At 41.9% G+C, this 27,052-nt stretch overlaps 1 protein-coding gene across 15 annotated transcripts in view; it reads left to right on the top strand.

Moving 5' to 3' along the window:
- SVIL (supervillin) overlaps positions 1-27,052 on the top strand; it is a 766,609-nt gene that overhangs the window by 291,017 nt on the left and 448,540 nt on the right. For all 15 annotated transcript variants that reach the window (XM_053713887.1, XM_053713886.1, XM_053713892.1 and 12 more), the window contains 2 exons: positions 14,192-14,249; positions 14,819-14,949. In XM_053713887.1, the coding sequence (XP_053569862.1) occupies positions 14,192-14,249; positions 14,819-14,949 (189 nt within the window). The remainder of the gene's footprint in view (positions 1-14,191; positions 14,250-14,818; positions 14,950-27,052) is intronic.

Raw genomic sequence — 27,052 nt, 5'->3', positions numbered from 1 at the left:
CCACAGGAGGGCATGTGCAGTTCCCTGTGGGCGTAACTGTTCCTGAGTGGTGTGCTTTTCGTTACAGGCTGGCTCGCCTTCGTGTTCTACTCAGACACGTTTTTGAGCTGTTTGGGGATCCTATCCTTCTTGGCTATGGGACTCATTAGTCTCCTCCTTCAAATGGCTCACCTCTTTAGACATGGGGGATGACGTAATCTCCTTAAAGTCTTGTTATCGAGATCCTTCCCAGCTTTGTTAGAGGAACAGGGTTTCCATTAGACTTGTTCTGCGGATCTTTCTTTTCTTCTAGGGCGTTAACTCTTGGGTTGCCTGTCCACTTTATTTTATCCGGTTAGGATGAATTTTATTTTTCATTTAAATACTAGGTTTTCTGCTGGAACTTCTCTGGGATCGATACTTGATGTTTGCTTCTGTGGCAGTTGTTTGGGATATGTTGTTCCCATGTTTGTCTTTTTTTTTTTTTTCTTCCTCCCACTCTGAGGGCGGATTTAGCCAGCTTGGCAGTTATGACCTTGGTTGCAGGCTGGTCCTGCTTGGGTTCAGATCTTCTGTCTCGTGGCTTATTCAGATAAGTGGCGCCTATTTATACCTTGCTGGTCAGGTTGGGGTGCCGAGTGCTCTCAACATTATTTGTTTATTGTTAGTTTTACAAGTTTCAGCTAAGCATTCTCAAGAGGACTTGCGGGTCTGTGCGGTTAGAGGTTTAGCGCCTCTTTTTTTCGACTGGTCGGGGTGGTGTTGCCTTAGGAGGCCCTGGGAAATTGTCCTTTTTGGACTTGTTCCTTTACTGGTCCTTCGGGGACTTGGATTCCCTTCGGGAGTTGGTTGTTCCTTTTTCGGGACATTAGACTGAGGTCTTTTTGGGCTTTGGTTAGGGGCCCTTCCCCGGTGTTGGGAATTCTCTGCATCTCCTTCTTGGGATAGAAGAGGTCCTAGTGGTTTTCTACTCGAATGGTTGAGGTATTGCCATCCAGGTGGCATCCAAACCCATGTTTTACTGTCCTCTGACTTCAAATCTGAGGTGATGTGGAGGCTTGCTGTTGCTCTGTTCGGGTGACTTGTCCTCACTGTTCCCCTTGTGTCTGGAGCTCATGGCTAGCTGGACAGCTAGCTCAGCATACTAAGGCTCTGTGGCTACTCTGTACTGTAGCAAACCGAGGGTTGCAAGTTCGATCCCCGGCAAGGTCTACTCAGCCTTTCCTCCTCCAAGGTTGATAAAATGAGCAGCACCTTGTGTCCCTTAAGGTGAATTAGCAGTGCTTTTCGAGCACAATCGTGTTAATGTTGCTTGGACGCCTGTTAGCTCTAGTGTCCTTTTATGGCCTTGGGAGGCATTAGCTCTTTGGAGTGTTGGGCTCCTGCAAGGAGTGGTCTCTTCCCTTTGGGTCGGGACTTGAAAGTGCTACTTGCTCTTGTTATCCGGGTTATTCTGAATTTTTCCCTGGGAGGTCTTTTTTTTTTTTTATATCAGACGAGGGATTTATGTTCCTGGAAGATTGTTTAATCTAAACATTTGTGGGGCCCGGGCGTCTTGTCCTGATCTTCAGAATGAGGGTTTTACTCAGCATTTTCTTTGTGGATCCTGCTGTGGGTTGTTACTGGATCTTATGATCCTAGGACTGGCCTGGGGCTTCCAGTTTCCGGGGTACTTGGGCTTAGCCCTTGTTCTGGCGCTCTATGGGGGCTTGTCTTGTGCCGGATGATACAGTTCCATTGGGACAGCCAACTAATGTGACCTGATGGTGGGCTTTCCTGCCTAGCAAGCGGAAGGTTTGCGGTTGCTCAGCTGTCACTATTGTGCCTGTTATGGGTGCTAGCACAATGGTGTTGAGGGGTTGTTTCCATGTTCGTCAGTGACATAGCCTTGTGTTCTCTCGGTTCGTCCTACGACTTTGTCTTATGGGCAGGTGTTTATCGATGCTCTCCTCTTCAGGGGACTCGTTGTCCTCCCTTACGGTGGTGTAGTTCCGTTTTTAGGGGCCTCTCCTGTGTTCTGGAGGTTGGAACAGATGTTTTATCTGTCTCAGTGATTGGTCTGATCTTTAAATTGTTCCTTTCCATCTGGGGAGCTGCTGGCTCCGCATTGAGGCTTTAGTTGGGTGGCTTTGCTAGATCTCCTTGGGTCTAACACCTGCTCGATTGTCTCTAGGTTGAAGTGGCTGTGTCCATTCTTCTGCCCTTTTGGATGCCGGTCTTGGGGTTCCTTTCTGTTCCTTTGCTTTCAGATCTTCCGTTGCTTAGGCTGGTCCGGCTAGGTGTAGGATCTGAGATCTGTTCATCCTCAGGTTTTGGGGGTGCCAGTGGACTTTTTTTTTTTTTTTTTTTTAAGGTTCTGTGCCTCTCCCCCTTTGAGATCTGTGAGTAGGCCTGGTAGCCTAGATTGCCTGGAGTCTCTGTGGGTCAGTGTCCTTGGGGCCTCTTCCTTCTAGTTTTTTTTGCCTGGCTTTGATGAAGTGGGTTTGCTTGGGTTGTGGGTTTTTTCAGGCCTGGTGCCCTCAGAATGGGCCACCTATTGTACCCTCCCGTTTTTGCATTCAGTGCTATAGCTTGGCTATTGTTTTCCCAAAAGTAATGAATGCAGCTGTGGACTTGTTCCATTTATGAAGAAAAACTTAAATTATGCTTACCTGATAATTTTCTGTTCTTCAAATGGAGAGAGTCCACGGCTCCCCAACCGTCTTTTTTTTAAATTTATTTATTTTTTATTCTGGCAACTTTTCACCCTGGTATTTCTTCCTTGTTCCTTGGCAGAATGACTGGGGGATGAGGGAAATGGGAGGAGTATTTAAGCCTTTGGCTGGGATGTATTTGCCTTCTCCTGGTGGCCAGGTTCTTATTTCCCAAAAGTAATGAATGCAGCTGTGGACTCTTTCCATTTGAAGAAAAGAAAATTATCAGGTAAGCATAATAAGTCTTTCGTATTGTTTCCTTCTACTGTGGGATTACATACCTACTATGGGAGGACACTTATAATACGTTTTGTAGGTTCCACTCCTTCTGTAGTGATTAATACCTGCTTATATTGTGAGGAGGCCATGGTTTTCCCTCGTGCTCAATTTTGTTCCAATTGCCTGGGTACTGATTTTTAAAGTCTAAGAAGGGAGCAAAGTCTGCTATTAACCCTAGCGCTATTAGTCCCGCTGAGCCATCAACCTCTCGGGATTCTGTGACCCGAGAGATTACTACCCTTTCTACCCTAACTGCTTCACATGCAGTTGCCCATGGCACAGATATTTCTCCAACTGGAGGTGGCCTTTTCCTGTGGACTTTACCGTGCTGTTACATTCCGCAGTGTCCTCAGCCCTGAGTGCTCTACCTATCTCTGGGAAGCGTCCAAGGATTAGTTAACCTCTGTGGCGTCAGAGGGTGAACTTTCAGGGTCGGGACTTCTATTACTAAATCTCCTCCGGCAGAAGAACCCTCCTTTAGATTTAAAATTGAACATCTGCGTTTTTTACTGAAGGAGCTCTGTCTTTGCTAGAGGTTGCAGAGGCTAAGCTACCTGAGGAACCTAAGATCCCTAAATTATGAAGACAGGAAGGTCCCACAAACTTTTCCGGTCCAATTTCGTGTGGCGAACATTATTAGTAATGAATGGGGAAAAAATGGAACATCCTTTTCTCCCTGGACTACTTCTAAAAAATTGTTCCCGGTCCCTGACTTTCAATTAGAGCTTTGGGTCTCCGTCCCTAAAGCTCTAAGAGCAGCCAATTCTTTAATCTGTGATGTGAATATGCAGATTATTTGCCTGAATGCTAAGGCTTCAGGGTTTGCGGTCCTAGCCCACAGGGCTCTCTGGATTTAGAAGTCTTATCCGCAGACCAAGACTTCAGACTCCTTTCTCTTCCTTTCAAGGGGAAGATTCTATTCGGACCAGGTCTGGACTCCATCATCTCTGGAGGTCGTATCTCAGTGATACCGGATGGGATTCAAATCTCATCCGTCCAGGGGCAGATTCCTACTCTACAGACCGTCTACAAGACCAGAGAAGAGGACAGCCTTTTTATTGTGTACGGGATCTAGTCTCCTTAGGAGGTCTGGGGTTCTATTCAAATCTCTTCCTGGTTTCCAAACAGGAGGGAACGTTTCGTCCAATTCTGGACTTGAAGTGCCTAAACAAATTTCTAAGTGTCCCCTCCTTCAAGCCAGAGACTATAAGATCAATGCTTCCCCTGGTTCAGGAAGGACAGCTTGACTTCCATAGATCTAAAGGATGCATACCTTTGCATTCCAATCCACAGGGATCATTTTCAGCTCCTGAGGTTTGCCTTTTTGGATCAGCACTTCCAGTTCAAAGCACTTCTGTTAGGCTTAGCTACTGCTCCAAGGGTGTTAACAAAGGTTTTGGGGGTTCTTCTAATGGTGGCTAAATCCCAATGTATAGCAGTAGCTCCTTACCTGGAAGATATCTTGGTACAGACACCATCTTAACGTCTAGCAAGGGATCACTCAGATTTTCTTCTAAATCTTCTTCGGATTTCTCTTAAGTGTGTTCAGTCCACGGGTCATCCATTACTTATGGGATATATTCTCCTTCCCAACAGGAAGTTGCAAGAGGATCACCCAAGCAGAGCTGCTATATAGCTCCTCCCCTCACATGTCATACCCAGTCATTCTCTTGCAACCCTCAACAAAGAAGGAGGTCGCGAGATGAGCTGGAGTTTTTACTTAAATATTCTTCAATCAAAAGTTTGTTATTTTAAATGGCACCGGAGTGTGCTGTTTTTCTATCTCAGGCAGTATTTGGAAGAAGAAACTGCCTGCGTTTTTTTTTTCTATGATCTTAGCAGGCGTAACTAAGATCCACTGGCTGTTCTCGACATTCTGAGGAGGGGGGTAACTTCAGAAACTGGGAATAGCATGCGGGGTCCTCCGCAAATGAGGTATGTGCAGTACTTTATTTTCTGGGAATGGAATTGACTAAGAAAATACTGCTGTTACCGTATGATGTAAGTACAGCCTTAAATGCAGTAGTGGCAACTGGTATCAGGCTGATAAATGTATGCGCAGTCGAGTTATATTCTAGGGACTAGAATTTGACTGAGAAAATACTGTTAACTCTGAAATAATACTTAAGCCTTCTCTGCAGTGGTAGAGACTGGTAGCAGGCTTAGTGATAGCTTTGCATGACATTGAAAAATGTTGTTTTTTAATAAAACGTTTACTGGCATGTTATTCGTTTTTGTGAGGTACTTTGGTGATAAATCGCTTTGGGCATGATTTTTTTTCCACATGGCTAACATATTTTCTGCATGGAAACCGTTATCAGGGCTCCCACTGTTGTGATTGGAGTGGGAGGGCCCTTGTTTTAGCGCCTTGTTGCGCAGTTAAAATTCTTGCACAGTCTTCCTGCTTCTTCCTCCTTGATCCAGGACGTCTCTAGAGAGCTCAGGGGTCTGCAAAATTCATTTGTGAGGGAGGTAATCAGTCACAGCAGATCTGTGACAGTGTGCTGACTGTGATTAAAAGCGTTAAATCTTAATTGATATCTGTTTTATCCGTTTTGGGTATTGAGGGGTTAATCATCCTTTTGCTAATGGGTGCAATCCTCTGCTAATAATACACTTCTTGTTAAGAATTGTTTAATTATATCTGTATTTTTGAAGCGCTGCAGCGTTGTTTATATTGCTTGTAAACTTTTTGAAAGTGATTTCCAAGCTTGTTATTTTCATTGCTAAGTCTGTTTAAACATGTCTGATTCAGAGGAAACTGTTTGTTCATCATGTTCAAAAGCCAATGTGGAGCCCAATAGAACGATGTGTACCAATTGTATTGATATTGCTTTGAATAAAAGTCAATCTGTACCGATAAAGAAGCTATCACCAGACAACGAGGGGGAAGTTATGCCGCCTAACTCTCCTCACGTGTCAGTACCTGCGTCTCCCGCTCGGGAGATGCGTAGGATTGAAACACCTAGTACATCTAGGCCCTTACAAATCACTTTACATGATATGGCTAATGTTATGAAAGAAGTATTATATAATATGCCCGAATTAAGGGGCAAACGCGATAGCTCTGGGTTAAGGACAGAGCGCGCTGATGACACGAGAGCCATGTCTGATACTGCGTCACAATTTGCAGAACATGAGGACGGTGAGCTTCATTCTGTCGGTGACGGTTCTGATCCGGGGAGACCGGATTCAGAAATTTCAAATTTTAAATTTAAGCTTGAGAACCTCCGTGTGTTACTAGGGGAGGTATTAGCGGCTCTGAATTGACGGTGGCAATTCCAGAGAAATTGTGTAGGTTGGATAGATACTATGCGGTACCGGTGTGTACTGACGTTTTTCCTATACCAAAAAGACTTACAGAAATTATAAGTAAGGAGTGGGATAGACCCGGTGTGCCTTTTTCCCCTCCCCCGATATTTAGAAAAATGTTCCCTATAGACGCCACCACACGAGACTTATGGCAGACGGTCCCTAAGGTGGAGGGAGCAGTTTCTACGTTAGCCAAGCGTACCACTATCCCGGTGGAGGATAGCTGTGCTTTCTCAGATCCAATGGATAAAAAATTAGAGGGTTATCTTAAGAAAATGTTTGTTCAACAGGGTTTTATATTGCAGCCTCTTGCATGCATTGCGCCTGTCACGGCTGCAGCGGCATTCTGGTTTGAGTCTCTGGAAGAGGCGATTCGCACAGAGCCGTTGGATGAGGCTTTGAGCAAAGTTAGAACCCTTAAGCATGCTAATGCGTTTGTTTCAGATGCCGTAGTACATCTAACCAAACTTACGGCTAAAAATTCCGGATTCGCCATACAGGCGCGCAGTGCGCTCTGGCTTAAATCCTGGTCAGCGGATGTAACTTCCAAGTCTAAGCTACTTAACATTCCTTTCATAGGGCAGACCTTATTCGGGCCCGGCTTGAAGGAAATTATTGCTGACATTACGGGAGGTAAGGGCCACGCCCTTCCTCAGGACAGGGCCAAACCAAAGGCCAAACAGTCTAATTTTTGTGCCTTTCGTAACTTCAAGGCAGGAGCAGCATCGACTTCCTCCGCTCCAAAACAGGAAGGAACTACTGCTCGTTACAGACAGGGTTGGAAAGGCAACCAGTCATGGAACAAGGGCAAGCAGGCCAGAAAGCCTACTTCCGCCCCTAAGACAGCATGAAGTCAGGGCCCCCTATCCGGAGACGGATTTAGTGGGGGGCAGACTTTCTCTCTTTGCCCAGGCTTGGGCAAGAGATGTGCAGGATCCCTGGACGTTAAAGATTATATCTCAGGGATACCTTCTGGTTTTCAAAACCTCTCCTCCACAAGGGAGGTTCCATCTTTCGAGGTTATTGACAAACCTAGTAAAGAGAGAGGCATTTCTACAATGTGTACAAGACCTCTTAATCATGGGAGTGATCCACTCAGTTCCGCGATCGGAACAGGGACAAGGATTTTACTCAAATCTATTTGTGGTTCCCAAAAAAGAGGGAACCTTCAGACCAATCTTGGACTAAAAGATCTTAAACAAATTCCTAAGGGTACCATCGTTCAAGATGGAAACCATTCGAACCATCCTACCCATGATCCAAGAGGGTCAATATATGACCACGGTGGACTTAAAGGATGCTTACCTTCATATACCGATTCACAAGGATCATTATCGGTACCTGAGGTTTGCCTTTCTAGACAGGCATTACCAGTTTGTGGCTCTTCCCTTCGGGTTAGCCACGGCCCCGAGAATTTTTTACGAAGGTTCTGGGCTCACTTCTGGCGGTACTAAGACCACGAGGCATAGCGGTGGCTCCGTACCTAGACGACATTCTGATACAAGCGTCAAGTTTTCAGAATGCAAAGTCTCATACAGAGATAGTTCTAGCATTTCTGAGGTCGCATGGGTGGAAAGTGAAAGTGGAAAAGAGTTCTGTTACCACTCACAAGGGTTCCTTTTCTAGGGACTCTTATAGATTCTGTAGAGATGAAGATTTACCTGACGGAGTCCAGGTTATCAAAGATTCTCAATGCTTGCCGTGTCCTTCATTCCGTTCCAAGCCCATCAGTAGCTCAGTGCATGGAGGTAATCGGCTTAATGGTCGCGGCAATGGACATAGTGCCATTTGCGCGCCTGCATCTCAGACCGCTGCAACTATGCATGCTCAGTCAATGGAACGGGGATTACTCAGATCTGTCCCCTTTGCTAAATCTGGACCAGGAGACCAGAGATTCTCTTCTCTGGCTGTTGTCACCGGTTCATCTGTCCAAAGGAATGACCTTTCGCAGGCCAGATTGGACGATTGTAACAACGGATGCCAGCCTTCTAGGCTGGGGAGCAGTCTGGAATTCCCTGAAGGCTCAGGGATCGTGGACTCAGGAGGAGAAACTCCTCCCAATAAACATTCTAGAATTAAGAGCAATATTCAATGCTTTCTAGCCTGGCCTCAGTTAGCAAAGCTGAGGTTCATCAGATTTCAGTCGGACAATATCACGACTGTGGCTTACATCAATCATCAAGGGGGAACCAGGAGTTCCCTAGCGATGTTGGAAGTCTCGAAGATAATTCGCTGGGCAGAGTCTCACTCTTGCCACCTGTCAGCGATTCACATCCCAGGCGTAGAGAACTGGGAGGCGGTTTTCCTAAGTCGCCAGACTTTTCATCCGGGAGAGTGGGAACTTCACCCGGAGGTATTTGCTCAACTGATTCGTCGTTGGGGCGATCCGGATCTGGATCTCATGGCATCTCGCCAGAACGCGAAGCTTCCTGGTTACTGATCCAGGTCCAGGGACCCGGGAGCGGTGCTGGTAGATGCATTAGCAGCCCCTTGGGTTTTCAACATAGCTTATGTGTTTCCACCATTTCCGTTGCTACCTCGGCTGATTGCCAGGATCAAACAGGAGAGGGCATCGGTAATTCTGATAGCGCCTGCGTGGCCACGCAGGACCTGGTATGCAGACCTAGTGGACATGTCGTCCTGTCCACCATGGTCTCTTCCTCTGAGGCAGGACCTTCTAATTCAGGGTCCTTTCAACCATCCAAACCTAATTTCTCTGAGGCTGACTGCCTGGAAATACAACGCTTGATTCTATCAAAGCGTGGGTTTTCGGATTCGGTTATTGATACATTAATACAGGCTCGGAAACCTGTGACAAGAAAAATTTACCATAAGATATGGCGTAAATATTTATATTGGTGCGAATCCAAGAGTTACTCATGGAGTAAGGTTAGGATTCCTAGGATATTAGCTTTTCTACAAGAGGGTTTAGAAAAGGGTTTATCCGCTAGTTCGCTAAAGGGACAGATTTCAGCTCTGTCTATTCTTTTACACAAACGTCTGGCAGAGAATCCAGACGTCCAGGCCTTTTGTCAGGCTTTGGCTAGAATTAAGCCTGTGTTTAAAGCTGTTGCTCCTCCGTGGAGCTTAAACTTGGTTCTTAAAGTTCTTCAGGGTGTTCCGTTTGAACCCCTTCATTCCATTGATATTAAGCTTTTATCTTGGAAAGTTTTGTTTTTGATGGCTATTTCCTCGGCTCGAAGAGTCTCTGAGTTATCTGCCTTACATTGTGATTCTCCTTATCTGATCTTTCATTCAGACAAGGTAGTTCTGCGTACTAAACCTGGGTTTTTACCTAAGGTTGTTTCTAACAAGAATATCAATCAAGAGATTGTTGTTCCATCATTATGTCCTAATCCTTCAAAGAAGGAACGTCTTTTGCATAATCTAGACTTGGTCCGTGCTCTGAAGTTCTACTTACAGGCAACTAAAGATTTTAGACTAACTTCTTCTCTGTTTGTCGTTTACTCTGGACAGAGGAGAGATCAAAAGGCTTCGGCTACCTCTCTCTCTTTTTGGCTTCGTAGCATAATACGTTTAGCCTATGAGACTGCTGGACAGCAGCATCCTGAAAGAATTACAGCTCATTCCACCAGAGCTGTGGCTTCCACCTGGGCCTTTAAGAATGAGGCCTCTGTTGAACAGATTTGCAAGGCTGCAACTTGGTCTTCACTTCATACTTTTTCCAAATTTTACAAATTTGACACTTTCGCTTCTTCGGAGGCTGGTTTTGGGAGAAAGGTTCTACAGGCAGTGGTTCCTTCTGTTTAATGTTCCTGCCTTGTCCCTCCCATCATCCGTGTACTTAGCTTTGGTATTGGTATCCCATAAGTAATGGATGACCCGTGGACTGAACACACTTAACAAGAGAAAACATAATTTATGCTTACCTGATAAATTTATTTCTCTTGTAGTGTGTTCAGTCCACGGCCCGCCCTGTCTTTTTAAGGCAGGTTCTAAATTTTAAAATTATAACTCCAGTCACCACTGCACCTTATAGTTTCTCCTTTCTCGTCTTGTTTCGGTCGAATGACTGGATATGACATGTGAGGGGAGGAGCTATATAGCAGCTCTGCTTGGGTGATCCTCTTGCAACTTCCTGTTGGGAAGGAGAATATATCCCATAAGTAATGGATGACCCATGGACTGAACACACTACAAGAGAAATAAATTTATCAGGTAAGCATAAATTATGTTTTCTTACTCCAGATACCAGGGTGAATTTCCTGGGCACAGTTATAGAATCCATGAAGAACTTTCTAACAGATCAGAGACGCTGCAAGCTAACAACATGACTTGCCCTCCAGGCCTCCTTGAGACCTTTGGTGGCCCAGTGTATGGAGGTGATTGGACTCATGGTGTCTTGTATGGTCATCATTCATTTTGCCAGATTCCATCTCAGACCTTTACAGCTATACATGCTGAGACAATGGAACGGCGACCATTCTGATCTGTCACAACAGTTCTGGACAGCCTGCGAGACTCGCTCTCTTGGTAGCTCTCTCAAGATCACTTGTCCCAAAGCACGTCTTGAGATCATCCTGGGAGATTGTGACTATGGACGCCAGTCTATCCGGCTGGGGAGCAGTTTAGGGTGCCAGGAAAGCACAGGGGCTGTGGAGTAGTCCTCTTCCTATCAATATTTTGGAACTCCGAGCAATCTTCAGTGCTCTGAAGGCTTGGCCCCTTCTGGGTTCGTCCTAGTTTATCAGATTCCAGTCAGAAAATATAACTTTGGTAGCCTATATCAACCATCAGGGAGGAACGAGAAGTTCCTTAGCAATGAGAAGTATCTCAAATCCTAGAATGGGCGGAGGCCCACAACTGTACGCTGTCAGTGATCCACATTCCGTGTGTAGACAACTGGGAAGTAGACTTCCTCAACAGGCAATCCTTTCACCCAGGGGAATGGTCTCTTCACCCAAGGTCTTGCAGAGATATGCAGCAGATGGAGGTTGCCGGAGATGGACCTCATGGCTTCCTGTCTCAATGCGAAACTACACAAGTACCTGTCGAGATCAAGACTCTTATCTTTTTCCTCCATTACCTCTTCTCCCTCGTGTGGCAGCCTGCATCAAACAAGAGCAAGCATTGGTAATTCTGATTGCTCCATCCTGGCCACGAAGGACTTGGTTTGCGGATCTGCTGGGGCTATCCTTAACTCCGCAGTGGAGGTTCTTGTCATAGGGACCTGCTGATACAGGGTCCTTTCCTTCATCAAAATCTACATTCTCTGAGGCTGACTGCGTGGAGATTGAATGCTTATTCGTAGCCAGGAGATGATTCTGAGTGTCATCAAACTTGTAAGCCAGTTACTCAACGCATCTACCATAAGGTGTGGTGGACTTACCTGCACTGGTGTGAGGAGCATTGTTTTTCTTGGCATAAGGTTAAAGTTGCCAGAAATTTATCTTTTCTCCAGGATGGACTGTAGAAGGGTCTATCTGCTAGTTCCCTGGAGGAACAGATATCGGGCCCTGTCAGTGTTGCTGCACAAGAGATTAGCTGAGCTTCCGGATGTGTGTTTAGAAGGTTGGCTCCACCATGGAGTCTCAATGTTCTTTGTGTGTTGCAGCAGGCTCCGTTTGAGCCCATGCATAATGTTGACATTAAACTGTTATCTTGGAAGGTTTTGTTTCTATTGACTATTGCCTCTGCTTGCAGAGTCTCCAAGATTTCTGCCTTGCAATGTTTACCTCCCTTACCTTGTTTTTCATACCGATAAGGCGGTTTTACGTACTAAGTTAGGTTTCCTTCCTAAGGTGGTGTCAAATTGCAACATTAATCAAGAGTTTGTTGTTCCTAACTTGTGTCCCAATTCTCCTCCAGAGAAGGAGCATTTGCTTCACAATCTAGATGTGGTTGGTGCCTTGAAGTTCTTGCTTCAGGCTACTAAGGAGTTCAGACAATCTTCATCATCTATGCGGGTAAACGTAGGAGTCAGAAGACCACTGTCTTCCCTGTCTTTCTGGTTGAGTGTCATCTGCCTAGCTTATGAGATGGCCAGACAACAGCCTGCTGGGAGGATTACGGCTCATTCCACTAGAGCAGTAGCAGCTTCTTGGGCTTTTAACCCTTCGTGGTCCTTTGTCGGAATATATTTGACAAAGGGTTTTAGCGCATGTGCTCAAATGTCGGATATATTCCGGCTTTGTTGCTTTTAAATTTCACAGCTAAATAGCGACATCTAGCAGTGACTTGCTATTTAGCTGTGTAATTCAAAAATATTGGCGCGAAAATTAAATAAGACCTGCCAGCCACAAAAATGAAACATTTATAGGACCGGAAAGGGTTTTTAAGAGCAAAGAATCAATGGATCAGTGTTGTAAGGCAGCTACCTGGTTGGTCCTCCTTACATACTTTTTTCTAAAGTTTATGTTTGATGTGTTTGCTCCGAAAGCTGCTTCAGCCGAGAGAGAGGTTTTTGCAGGCTGTGGTGCCCTCAGATTAGGGTCCGCCTCTTTATTGTTCCCTTCTGTTATTCCTTTAGTGTCCTGGAGCTTGGCTATTGGTTTCCCAACAGTAAGGTATTAAGTCTTGGACTCTCCCTGCCTTATGGAAAGAACAAAATTTATGCTTACCAGATAAATTCCTTTCTTTCATGGCAAGAAGAGTCCACGACCCCGTCTGTAGGATATTCTTTGTTTGGGCGGCTACCTTTTTGTTTTTCTTCAGGCACCTTTATACCCTGTTTCTCCTACTTTTCCTTGTTCCCTCGGCCGAATGACTGGGGGGATAGGGGAAGTGGGAGGGATATTTAAGCCTTTGACTGGGGTATCTTTGCCTCCTCCTGTGGTCAGGTGTTTTATTTCCCTACAGTAAGTAATGAAGTCGTGGACTCTCCCTACCAGGAAAGAAAGGAATTTATCTGGTAAGCATACATTTTGTTTTTCGCTCTCTATAAATATATATACCTGCTTGAAGGACAGGCTTTGCACAAACACTAGCATATGTACAGATAGTTGCTTGCTTTATTAGGTTGAAGGGATAGAAAGGGCAAACGTGGATGAATGCAGTTTTTTAAATGGAAGCATTTTCCAATATACTTTCATTTGCAAGAATGCTTCTAGTAAATTATTACTGTTTCAACGGCATACACACATATGCTACGTGTGACTATAATTCTAATACTGTGCCCACTCAGAGCTGGCAGTAGTGTGTTTTGCATTAGGTAAGCGTTATTGTTATACAAGCTGATGCGGAATGTCTGAGAAGTTGTGGTGTTAGAATGCTGTGCGGATTTGCCTGAAAAACATAAACTTGGAAGCATTTTTACATTATACTTTCATTTGCAAAAATGCTTCTATTTTAAAATTTAAATGCATGCTTCACTTTTGACCTTTCTATCCATTCAAACAATTTAACTTTTTTCATTAAACAATTTTGTTTTTAATTGAATTTTTAATAAGCAGGATAAACATTTGAGGTTTTTGTCTTTACAAATGGTACATGCACAGTTTAAAGGGTTTTTCATTTCAATTGAAGAGTTTGCATTGAAGGATATGACGTTCTTAAACCTAATTCTCAACAATGTCACAAGTGAATTGATTCAGAAATGGAGAAGGATTTTGAAAGAACGAGTAGGACAGAACAAGCCAATTTAGAATTTTTTGCTCTTGAAAATGCGGAGGTGGCAGATGCCAAATATGTCATCTGCAGTAATAAATCTTAGATGTTAAAGCATGGAAACTTCATATCTTCTTCAGTCTTGAAAGATGAGTCCAGTATGACACCATGTAAGTACATTCTTACTGTAGGTTAAAGGGCTATTCTAGTGTAATTTTTTATGTTGTACACTATGACCCTTTAATAATACTAGTACTGCACATAATTATAATACAAATGTTGTTATAGACTTGACTTGAGGATTTCTATATGCAACTGAATTGGACTTTTTTACAATCACACTAACATGTTATCATTTTTAGTTTCAGAACTAAGAAAACTCTTTGAACCTAACCGGAAATTATTTTCAGAAATGAAAAGGTAATTTTTTTAAATTTATTTATTTTTTACTTTAAAACAAAAATCTTTGAAGAGGGTTAAAACTTTGGCAAATGGTACATGCAGGTCATCAGCATATGCTGATGACCTGGATGATTTATACTATTTCACCAATTTAAAAATGTATCTGTTAACTTTTAATGTCTGCTACAGATGCTATGCCACCTGTACAGTTTATTGGGGTTTGCCTCTGCACTTTCCTACACTCATAATGTTAACTTATTGAATCCTTTTATGGTTATAGCTAATATAAAATATTTATTTCACTCAGAATAACAAAAAACAGAGCATACAGTCCTTAGTTAATTTCAATTGAAAGGAACACTACTATTTTTTCCCTAAAAATTAGGTAAAAGCTGCTTAAATTTACCTTTAAAACTAATAAATTGCTTGCATACTTTATGCAAAGGTTCCTTGACTGATTAGATCCTTTACTCTGTTGTAATTTACCCTCTTCTGGTTCCCATTTCAGTCCATAATAAATATGACATCCTACATACCCAAAGGAAGCAAGTTACTATATTAACCCTATATTTACCTTTCTACTTCAGAAAGGAAAGAATTGCAAGACGCTTAGAAGGAATTGAAAATGAGGCCCCACCAATGATGTTACAGAATCGTTTATTAGAGGAAGATACGCCAAGGTATATGCGTGCAACAGATGCATATAATCCCCTCATAGGTAAGACCCCTATCTGTTTTTATGTATTAATATAATAAACACTTTACTTATATTGAACTGATGTTGTAGTATTTGTCAGTATATGGCCGGGTTATCATACAATTTATTTTATAATTATTCTTTAAAACAAACCCCCAATAAAATGCATATAAGAAACAATTAAAATCAATATTTTATTCCTAAATTTTTTATATTAAAGTTATAAACACATTTAATTATATTTATAGAACCAGATTATGAATCAGATGATACACACTTATGCTGTTATAATATTCTATACAAAGATCATAAAAATATACCTTTACAATTTACCTTATTCACAATAGTCGCATTAAAATACCACAATAAAATACTAGTGCTTTAAAATACCACAATGAGATACCAAGGTATATATATATATATATATATATATATATATATATATATATATATATATATATATATATATATATAAGAAGTTGCCTTATTGTAGCTATATAAGATTTATTTCAGCTCAGATAACTTGGCATATATATATATATTTATTTATTTCATGTAATTGGCAAGAGTCCATGAGCTAATGACGTATGGGATATACATTCCTACCAGGAGGGGCAAAGTTTCCCAAACCTCAAAATGCCTATAAATACACCCCCACCACACCCACAATTCAGTTTTACAAACTCCTATGATTAAGTGCCGAGCATAGGCACGAAACATGTAAGGAGGGTTATCACCTGCTACCCTTTGTATTCTTTGCCAATTGGCTTTTTTAAGACATGTGAAATAAAGTATTTGATTTTTAAATTACTTCTTACTCTGCTTGTTGCTGCCGAATTTTTTCGTTTTTCTGGGTTTACAAACTTTGTCTCCTATGGAGGTGGTGAAGCAAGTTTGTGCTAGATTTCTACGTTGATATGCGCTTCTCGGCATGCTGAAGCCCGGTTCCTCTCGGAGTGCAGTGAATGACAGTGGGATGTGAAGGGAGTATTGCCTATTGAATACAATGGTCATCCTAACGGGGATCTATTTCATAGGTTCTCTGTTATCGGTCGTAGAGATTCATCTTCTACCTCCCTTTTCAGATCGACGATATACTCTTATATACCATTACCTCTACTGATTCTCGTTTCAGTACTGGTTTGGCTATCTACTTTATGTAGACGAGTGTCTTTTGGTAAGTATGTTTTATTTAAGACACTCTCAGCTATGGTATGGCACTTTATATGTAAAGTTCTAAATATATGTTTGTACTTATATTTGCCATGATTCAGGTTAATAAGTATATTTCCTTCACAGACTGTTAGTTTCATTTTGGAAAATGCATATAAAAAAACAAAACAAATTTCTTACCTGAAAATTTTCTAATTGACTCTCTTTTCTAAATTGCGGGCTGTTAGGCTCGCGGGAGCGCAAAATGCTATAATTTATTGCGTCATTCTTGGCGCAAGACTTTTTTGGCTCGAGAATTAAGTTTGTTGACGTAATTTCGTCATCTATGACGCTCGTGTGTGTTGTAGACGTTCTTGGCGCCAAAAAATATTTTGTCAGTTGTGGGCGTCATACTTGGCGCCAGACTTTTGACATTATTTAAGTCATTTCATTTTGTTTCTGGTTTCCAGAGGCTTATTTTGTTTGCATTTTTTCCCATTCCTGAAATATAATATAACGAGATTGATAAATTTGCTTTATATGTTATTTTTTCTATTACATACTGCAAGATGTCTCAATCTGACACTGTCTCAGAATCTACTACTGGAATCCTGCTGCCTGATGTCGGTTCTACCAAAGCTAAGTAAGTGCATTTGTTGTAAACTTGTCGTAACTGTTCCTCCGGCTGTAGTTTGTGTTAGTTGTCATGATAAACTTTCAAATGCAGACAATATTTCCATTAGTAGTAATCCATTACCTGCTGCTGTTCCTTCAACATCTAATGTTCAGGATATTCCTGTTAATGTGAGAGAATTTGTTTCTAATTCCATTCAGAAGGCTTTGTCTGTCATACCACCTTCTAATAAACGTAAAGGTCTTTTAAAACTTCTCATAAATTTGATGACTTTTTAAATGACCGACGGCATTCTGATTTATCTATCTCTGATGAGGATCTATCTGGTTCAGAAGATTCTACCTCAGATATTAACACTGACAAATCTTCATATTTATTTAAAATGGAGTATATTTGTTCCTTATTAAAAGAGGTGTTGATTGCATTAGATATTAGATATGGAAGAGACTAGTCCTCTTGATATTAAAACCAATAAACGTTTAAATTCGGTTTTTAAACCTTATGTAGTTATTTCAGAGGTTTTTCCAGTTCCTGATGCTATTTCAGATGTAATTTCTAGGGAATGGAATAGACTGGGTACTTTTACTCCTTCTTCAAGATTTAAGAAACTGTATCCTTTGCCGTCTGATAGATTGGAGTTTTGGGAAAAGATCCCCAAAGTTGATGGGGCCATCTCTACTCTTGCTAAACGTACTACTATTCCTACGGCAGATAGTATTTCTTTTAAAGATCCTTTAGATAGGAAACTTGAATCTTATCTAAGGAAGGCTTATTTATGTTCAGGTCATCTTCTTAGGCCTGCTATCTTTGGCTGATGTTGCTGCTGCTTCAACTTTTTGGTTGGAAACTTTAGCGCAACAAGTACCAGATTATAATGTGTATAGCATTGTTAAAGGGACAGTATACTGTAAAATTGTTTTCCCCTTAATGTGTTTACAATTGCTTTTTTTACCAACTGCAGAGTAAAAAATGTATGAAAATTAGCTTTTTAAGGTTTATTTCTGTATATTAAAGCTCTGATTTTGTGTTTTGAAGCCACAGCCTAATAAAATAGGTTGAGCTTGTAGGTATAATCAGATCTCATTACTGTATCACATTGTGCCATATACCTGCTTCTTTATCTTATATCTGTCCTTAAAACAATCACCAATACTTTGAGAGAACAATGGAAAATCAACATTTTATTACCTTATCTCTGCTTTATCACACTGGGAGTGTAATTTCTTCTGCTGGCTGTGTTTACAAAGCTTATCTATAGCTGGTACGCGCGGCCACAAACTTTCAGAATAGGTGGGGATACCACATGCTAAATTAACAATTTCAAATGCCAATATAAGGGTAAAGGAGCTACTTGTAAACAATTTAATACACTCCAGCAGGTAAAGTGGATCATTGGGAACAAATTAAAGGGGAGAAAATTTTTGAGTAAACTGTCCCTTTAAGCTAATTCGACATGCTAATAATTTCATTTGTGATGCCATTTTTGATATCATTAGAATTGATGTCAGATATGTCTTTAGCTATATTAACTAGAAGAGCTTTATGGCTTAAATCTTGTAATGCTGATATGACTTCTAAATCAACGTTGCTATCTCCAAGGTAATAAATTATTTGGTTCTCAGTTGGATTCTATTATTTCAACTGTCACTGGGGGGGGGAAGGGAGCTTTTTTGCCTCAGGATAAAAAAATCTAATGGTAAATTTAGGGCTGCTAACCGTTTTCGTTCCTTTAGTCAAAATAAGGAACAGAAACCTGACCCTTCCCCTAAGGGAACGGTTTCCAATTGGAAGCCTTCTCCAGTCTGGAATAAATCCAAGCCATTTAAAAAATCAAAATCAGCCCCCAAGTCCGCATGAAGGTGCGGTCCTAATTTCAGCGCAGCTGGTAGGGGGCAGACTAAGATTTTACACGGATGTTTGGATCAATTCAATCCAAAATCATTGGATTCAGAACATTGTTTCTCAAGGGTACAGAATAGGTTTCAAAGTTCTTTCCCACGCATTCCAGTGAACCCAGTAAAGGCTCAGGCTTTCCTGAAGTGTGTTTCAGACCTGGAGTTATCCGGGTTAATTGTGCCAGTTCCTTTTCAGGAACGGGGTCTGGGGTTTTATTCAAATCTGTTCATTGTTCCAAAGAAGAATTCTTTCAGACCAGTTCTGGATCTAAAAATTTTGAATCGTAATTTAAGAATACCAACATTCAAGATGGTGACTATAAGGATTATTCTGCCTTTTGTTCAGCAAGGGCATTATATGTCAACAATAGACTTACAGGATGCATATCTTCATATTCCGATTCATCCAGATCACTATCCGTTCCTGAGATTCTCTTTTCTAGACAAGCACTACCAATTTGTTGCTCTGCTTTTTGGCCTAGCAACAGCTCCAAGGATCTTTTCAAAGGTTCTCGGTGCCCTACTCTCTGTAATCAGAGAGCGGGGTATTGCGATGTTTCCTTATTTGGATGATATCTTGGTACTTGCTCAGTCTTTACATTCTGCAGAATCTCACACGAATCAACTAGTGTTTCTTCAAAGACATGGTTGGAGGATCAATTTACCAAAAAGTTCCTTGATTCCTCAGACAAGGGTTACCTTTTTAGGATTCCAAATAGATTCAGTATCCATGACTTTGTCTCTAACAGACAAGACGTCTGAAATTGGTTTCAGCGTGTCGGAACCTTCAGTCTCAGTCATTCCCTTCAGTAGCTATGTGCATGGAGGTTTTAGGTCTCATGACTGCAGCATCGGACGCAATCCCCTTTGCTCGTTTTCACATGAGACCTCTTTAGCTTTGTATGCTGAGCCAATGGTGCAGGGATTATACAAAGATATCACAATTAATATCCTTAAATCCCTATGTTCGACTGTCTCTGACTTGGTGGTTAGATCACCATCGTTTAGTTCAAGGGGCCTCTTTTGTTCGTCCAGCCTGGACTGTGATCACAACAGATGGGAGTCTTTCAGGTTGTGGAGCTGTCTGGGGAGCTCTGACAGCACAGGGGGTTTGGAAATCTCAGGAGGCGAGATTACCAATCAATATTTTGGAACTCTTCAGTTTTGGCCTCTTCTGAAGAAAGAACCATTTATTTGTTTTCATACAGACAATGCCACAACCGTGGCGTATGTCAATCATCAAGGTGGGACTCAGTCCTCAAGCTATGAAAGAAGTATCTCGGATACTTGCATGGGCGGAATCGAGCTCCTGTCTAATTTCTGCAGTCCATGTCCCAGGTATAGACAATTGGGAAGCGGATTATCTGTCGCCAGACTTTACATCCGGGAGAGTGGTCTCTTCACCCAGATGTGTTTTTTCAGATTGTTCAGATGTGGGGGCTTCCAGAAATAGATTTGATGGGTTCTCATCTAAACAGGAAACTTCCCAGGTATCTGTCCAGGTCCAGGGATCCTCAGGCGGAAGCAGTGGATGCGTTGTCACTTCCTTGGAATTATCAACCTGCTTATCTTTCCGCCCTCTAGTTCTTCCAAGAGTGATTTCCAAAATCATAATGAAACGTTCATTTGTACTGCTGGTGGCTCCAGCATGGCCACACAGGTTTTGGTATGCGGATCTTGTTCGGATTTCCAGTTGCCAACCTTGGTCACTTCCGTTAAGGCCAGACCTATCTCAAGGCCCATTTTTCCATCAGGATCTCAAATCATTGAATTTGAAGGTATTGAGATTGAATGCTTAGTCATAGAGGTTTCTCTGACTCAGTGATTAATACTATGTTGCAGGCTCGTAAATCTGTGTCTAGAAAGATTATCGAGTTTGGAAGACTTAAATTTCATGGTGTTCTTCTCATAAATTCTCTTGTCATTCTTTTAGAGTTCTTAGAATTTTACAGTTTCTTCAGGATGGTTTAGATAAAGGTTTGTCTGCAAGTTCCTTGAAAGGACAAATCTCTGCCCTTTCTGTTTCACAGAAAAATTGCTAATCTTCCTGATATTCATTGTTTTGTACAGGCGTTGGTTCGTATCAAGCCTGTCATTAAGTCAATCTTTCCTCCTTGGAGTCTTAATTAGGTTTTGAAGGCTTTACAGGCTCCTCCATTTGATCCTATGCATTCTTTGGACATTAAATTACTTTCTTGGAAAGTATTGTTCCTTTTGGCTATCTCTTCTGCTAGAAGAGTTTCTGAATTATCTGCTCTTTCTTGTGAGTCTCCTTTTCTGATTTTTCATCAGGATAAGGCGGTTTTGCGGACTTCATTGAAATTTTTACCTAAAGTTGTGAATTCCAACAACATTAGTAGAGAAATTGTTGTCCCTTCGTTGTGTCCTAATCCTAAGAATTCTCTGGAGAGATCTTTACATTCTTTGGATGTGGTAAGAGCTTTGAAATATTATGTTGAAGCTACTAAAGATTTCAGAAAGACTTCTAGTCTATTTGTTATCTTTTGTGGTTCTAGGAAAGGTCAGAAGGCTTCTGCCATTTCTTTGGCATCTTGTTTAAAGCTTTTGATTCATCATGCTTTATTGGAGTCGGGTAAATCCCTGCCTCAGAGGATTACGGCTCATTCTACTAGGTCATTTTCCACTTCCTGGGCTTTTAAGAATGAAGCTTCTGTTGATCAAATTGGCAAAGCAGCAACTTGGTCTTCTTTGCATACTTTTACTAAATTCTACCATTTTGATGTATTTTCTTCTTCTGAAGCAGTTTTTGGTAGAAAAGTACTTCAGGCAGCTGTTTCAGTTTGATTCTTCTGCTTATAATTTCAGTTTTTTTCATTATAAAAATTAACTTTTGATTTGGGTTGTGGATTAATTTTTCAGCGGAATTGGCTATCTTTAATTTTATCCCTCCCTCTCTAGTGACTCTTGCGTGGAGTTCCACATCTTGGGTATTTACTATCCCATACGTCACTAGCTCATGGACTCTTGCCAATTACATGAAAGAAAACACATTTTATGTAAGAATTTACCTGATAAATTAATTTCTTTCATATTGGCAAGAGTCCATGAGACCCACCCTTTTTATGGTGGTTATGTTTTTGTATAAAGCACAATTATTCCAATTCCTTGTTGATGCTTTCGCTCCTTTATCACCCCACTTCTTGGCTATTCGTTAAACTGAATTGTGGGTGTGGTGGGGGTGTATTTATAGACATTTTGAGGTTTGGGAAACTTTGCCCTCCTGGTAGGAATGTATATCCCATACGTCACTAGCTCATGGACTCTTGCCAATATGAAAGAAATGAATTTATCAGGTAAATTCTTACATAAATTATGATATATATATATATATTTATTGTGACAAAGCCCTTGCAGGAATAGTCACTTCAGCATGAAATATAGTGGTTTAGGCTGTTTTATTTTTATCAGCAGTCTTAAACATGGGGTGTACTTCCCCTGTAAAACAAACCTAAAACAAACAAAAGCCTACTTCTTTTTAGGAGACTAACTATACATGCAATATTTCCTTACTAGCCAGTACTGGGCAGCTAAGCTGACCCCAGTTAACAAAACAAATAATAATAAGCAGAATAGAACAAAGTTTGCTCACCAGTCTCTTGTTTCTACCAGCTATAAATTCAGACATGCAGCAAGGTCTCAAATCCTCCCTCTCTGGAGTAGCCTGCACAATGAGACACTGATTCCCTCTACAGAACTGCTTATAAAGGATCCAAATGATTTAACCAGAATCAGCTGTGGTGAGCTACTAACAAATTAACACTTTGTTAGGAGATTGGAAAGGTCACTTTTTCTCTTCTAACATACACTCCTTCTCTCACCCTGTCACACATCCCCCTCCCCAGCGCAACATCAGTGTGTGAAGCGACTGCTGCAAGAAGCCCATGCACACGAGACAGTGCATCAGCATTACCATGGAGCAAACCAGCTCTGTGCTTCACTACAAAAGTAAATGGTTGCAAGGACAAAAACCATCTAGTGACTCGTGAGTTTCTATCTCTGTTGGTGTGCATCCATTTTAACGGAGCATGGTCAGTGACAAGGGTGAAGCGCCTTCCCAGTAAATAATACTTTATAGTCTCCATAGCCCACTTAATAGCTAAGCACTCTTTTTCTATAACGGCATAGCGCTGTTCTCGAGGCAACAATTTCCTGCTTAGATATAGCACTGGATGTTCTTCCTCGCCTATGTACTGTGACAGTACAGCACCCAAACCGACCTCAGAGGCATCTGTAAGAAAAACTCTTTATCAAAGTCAGGTGCCACAAGGACGGGTTGCTCACACAATGTTGAACGAAGGTCCATAAAGGCCTCCTCTGCCTCTCTGTCCCACCTTACTGTGTCTGGACTTCTTGCTTTAGTTAGTTTTGTGAGAGGAGCAGCTCTGGTCGCAAAATGGGGTATGAACCTGCGGTAGTAGCCAAAAATTCCCAAGAAGGCTTTAACCTGCTTCTTCCTAAGAGGCCTGGGCCAATTCTGTATAGCTCCTATCTTGTTCAATTGGGGTTTCACTAACCCCCTTCCCACTACATAACCTAAATACTTAGCCTCTGCCATTCCAAGAAAACATTTGGAGGGGTTGGCAGTTAATCTAGCTTTCCTAAGGGTGTCTACCACTGCCTCTACTTTATGCAAATGAGAGTCCCAGTCTGTGCTATGGATTAGGACTTCATCCAAATACGCAACGGCATAGTGCACATGGGGTCTTAATAATTTATCCATGAGCCTCTGAAAAGTGGCTGGAGCTCCATGGAGACCAAAGGGCATCACCTTATATTGAAATAAACCATCTGGGGTTACAAAGGCAGTTTTCTCTCGGGCATGCTTAGTGAGGGGTATCTGCCAATACCCTTTTGTTAAATCCAATGTCGAAAGAAATCTGGCCTTAGCTAGCCTCTCTACCAGTTCATCCACCTGTGGCATTGGGTAGGCATCAAACTTTGACACTTAATTTAATTTCCTAAAATCATTACAAAATCTGATAGAACCATCCGGTTTAGGTACCAAAACAATTGGGCTAGACCAATTACTATGTGATTCTTCTATCACATCTAATTCAAGCATTTTCCTAACCGCTGCTCGTACAGCCATCCTCTTTGCCTCAGGAATCCTGTATGGTTTTAATTTAAGTGTTACTCCAGGCTCAGTAACAATATCATGGTCAATTTCTTGTGTTCTGCCTGGCATAGGCGAGAAAACATCCTTATTCCTCTCCACCATTTCCTTAACTTCCTTTACTTGTTCAGGTGTTAGCTCTGGTGAAATAGTCACTACTTGTTCTGAGACTTGAGGCTCAGCCCCGGTATTATCTAACTGGGCTAGTAATGTTTCTCTATCCCTCCATGGCTTAAGAAGATTTATGTGGAATATTTGCTCTTTCCTACGTCGGTCAGGCTGACTAACTTTATAATTCACAGGGCTTACCTTTTCTATAATTTCATAAGGTCCCTGCCAATGAGCCAAAAGCTTACTCTCAGCTGTAGGAACCAAAACCATTACCCTGTCACCCTGTTTAAATTCCCTTACAGTAGCACTCTTATTATAATAAAGTCTTTGAGTATCCTGAGCTTTTTCCATATATTGGCGAACCAGGGGGAAAACATGAGCCATTTGCTCCTGCATTTTCTCTATATGCTGCACCACATTAGTACCTGGTACTCCCTGTTCCTCCCAAGTTTCCTTTAGTATGTCCAACATACCTCTCGGATGTCGACCATACAAAAGTTCAAAAGGAGAAAAACCAGTTGAGCTCTGGGGAATTTCACAGACTGCAAACAATAAGTAAGGAAGCAGTTGATCCCAATCCTTCCCACCTCTACTAACAACTTTCCTTAACATCCCCTTAAGTGTGCGGTTAAACCTCTCTACTAGCTCATTTGTCTGTGGGTGATATACCGAGGTTTTCAAAGCCTATATTTTAAATAACTGGCACAAGTCCTTCATGAGACGGGAAACGAAAGGAGTACCTTGGTCAGTTAAAATCTCCTTTGGGATCCCAACCCGTGAAAATACTTGTACCAATTCTTTTGCTATATTTTTAGCATTAGCCTTACATAGTGGAATGGCCTCAGGGTATCGAGTTGCATAATCCACAATAACAAGAACGTATTGGTGACCACGAGCTGATTTCTCTAATGGGCCTACCAAGTCCATGCCAATCCTATCAAATGGTACATCAATAATTGGGAGGGGTATAAGTGGAGCCCTTAACTTGGGTTTTGAGGATGACAGTTGGCATTCTGGACAGGAAGCACAATATCTCTATTTCTTCGTAAACCCCTGGCCAATAGAACCTCCTCAGGACCCTTTCCTGAGTTTTCTCTACCCCCAGATGTCCACCCAAAAGGTGTGAATGTGCAAAATCTAACACCTTCCTAGTATGAGAGGAAGGCACAACTAGTTGTTCTATCTCTTGACCTTCCTCTGATATTACTCGGTACAGAAGGTCATTTTTAACCATAAAATACGGGTATACACTTTTTGTTTGACCTTCTACAGGTGCTCCATTAACCTCTACTACCCTGCTCCTTGCATGGTGTAGCAAGGGTTCATTAGCTTGTTCTCGCCCAAAGCTGCTGCTAATAATGTCTAGTTCACAGGGAACATTTTCAGTAATTTCACTTCCCTGATCTACTTCAGATTCTGTGCACTGAGTGGCCACGCCTTTATTACTACGTTTTCCCTGCTCATTTAACAAAACTTCATTAAGGGCTTTGTTAAATCTGTATTTACTCTTCCTGCGCTCTTTTTTAGATTTACCCCTTTTGGGACTGGATGCATAGAAATCAGGGTGAATAAAAGGGAAAACTTCATGTAGACTCCTATCCCCTGCTTCAACCTCTGACTCTCCTTGTTTAGCAGTAAGTTTAGACTGTATTAGGGTATGAAACTCTGGAAGGTTTCTTCCTATAACCAAGGGATAGGGCAGCCTAGGTACCACTACAGCAGTTATTTGTATTAATTTCCCAAGTATAGAGACACTTATAACAGCAGTAGGATAAGTAACAGTACACCCATGAATACACAGTACCCCTATTGTCTTATTTTTTTTGCAACTGTGATTGTTCCACTAAATCTCCTGACACTAGAGTTAAGGCACTGCCAGAGTCCACCAAAGCCTCTGTGTCTCTTTTTATTAAAGCATACTGACACCCGGAAGGTGTTTATGTTTTCTCCCATGCCTGCTAGGCAAATAAGTCCACAAGTCTGATGGTTCTTCTCCTAGGGCACATTGCATTGGTTCTGGTAGGTTTGGGCATCCTGCCCTGACATGTCCTTTGGCACCACACTCAAAGCAGGTTAAAGGGTTCCTCCCCAAACGATCCACTCTTGGCAAAGTGTGGTTTATCTGATAGCAATCTGCTGGTTCAGCTTCAGTCTCACCCTTTTTATTTCCTGGCCTCTGGGTCCTAAAAGTCTTTTGTTGTCTCAGAGATTTTGAAACCAGTTTAGATGGCATAGGACGGGCTTTCTCAAGGTCCTTGGCAGCAAGGCATCTTTCCACTTGAGCTACCATAGAATCATATGTATTGGGGTTCCCTTGTCCTACCCACTCGTGGAGGCCATGGGGCAATTGTCGCAAGAATCTCAAGTACTAGCATTTCAACAATTTGTGCAGGACTATGGGCCTCTGGTCTAAGCCATTTTCGTGCCAGATTTATTAAGTCAAACATCTGAGACCTGGGAGCTTTCCCCATGTTGAAATGCCAGTTATAGAAACGCTGGGCTCTCACTGTACATGTTACACCCATTCTGGCAAGAATTTCAGCTTTAAACCGTGTATAGTCTCTAGCAGCTTCTTCTTCCAAGTCATAATAAGCCTTTTGGGATTCACCGAGGAGAAAAGGAGCAATGATTCCTGCCCATTGGTCTTGTGGCCAGGCTTCCCGTATAGCTGTGCGTTCAAATGCCTCCACATCATCCTCTGACGTCATTTTCTGTAAGCAGCCGCTTGCCCGTATCCTATTCACACCTTCTGCTTGCTTAGGTGCTCCCTGAGCAAGTAATATGCTGCACAGCATCATAAAGCATGGCATGATCCTGTTTTTGGGCCTCAGCCAGGGTCCCAATTTGTAAAGCTAAAATTCTGTTACACTCTTGCTGAGCTGCAACTGATGCTGCAGCCTGACGATTAGTCTCTTGTTGTATAGATGCAGCCTGCAACAGGACCTGTAAAACATCCTCCATTTTTATGTGGGTCTGTACCTTTAAGGCTTCCGGACAAGTAAAGCAGGCACTAACAATCCCACTTCTGACACCACTGTGACAAAGCCCTTGCAGGAATAGTCACTTCAGCATGAAATATAGCGATTTAGGCTGTTTTATGTTTATCAGCAGTCTTAAACATGGGGTGTACTTCCCCTTTAAAACAAACATAAAACAAAAAAAAGCCTAATTCTTTTTAGGAGACAAACTATACATGCA

Source organism: Bombina bombina, chromosome 5 (genome assembly GCF_027579735.1).
Source record: "Bombina bombina isolate aBomBom1 chromosome 5, aBomBom1.pri, whole genome shotgun sequence".
Lineage (NCBI taxonomy): Eukaryota > Metazoa > Chordata > Amphibia > Anura > Bombinatoridae > Bombina > Bombina bombina.
The sequence above is the reverse complement of the archived record's forward strand: the minus strand, read 5'-3'. Positions and strand labels throughout refer to the sequence as shown.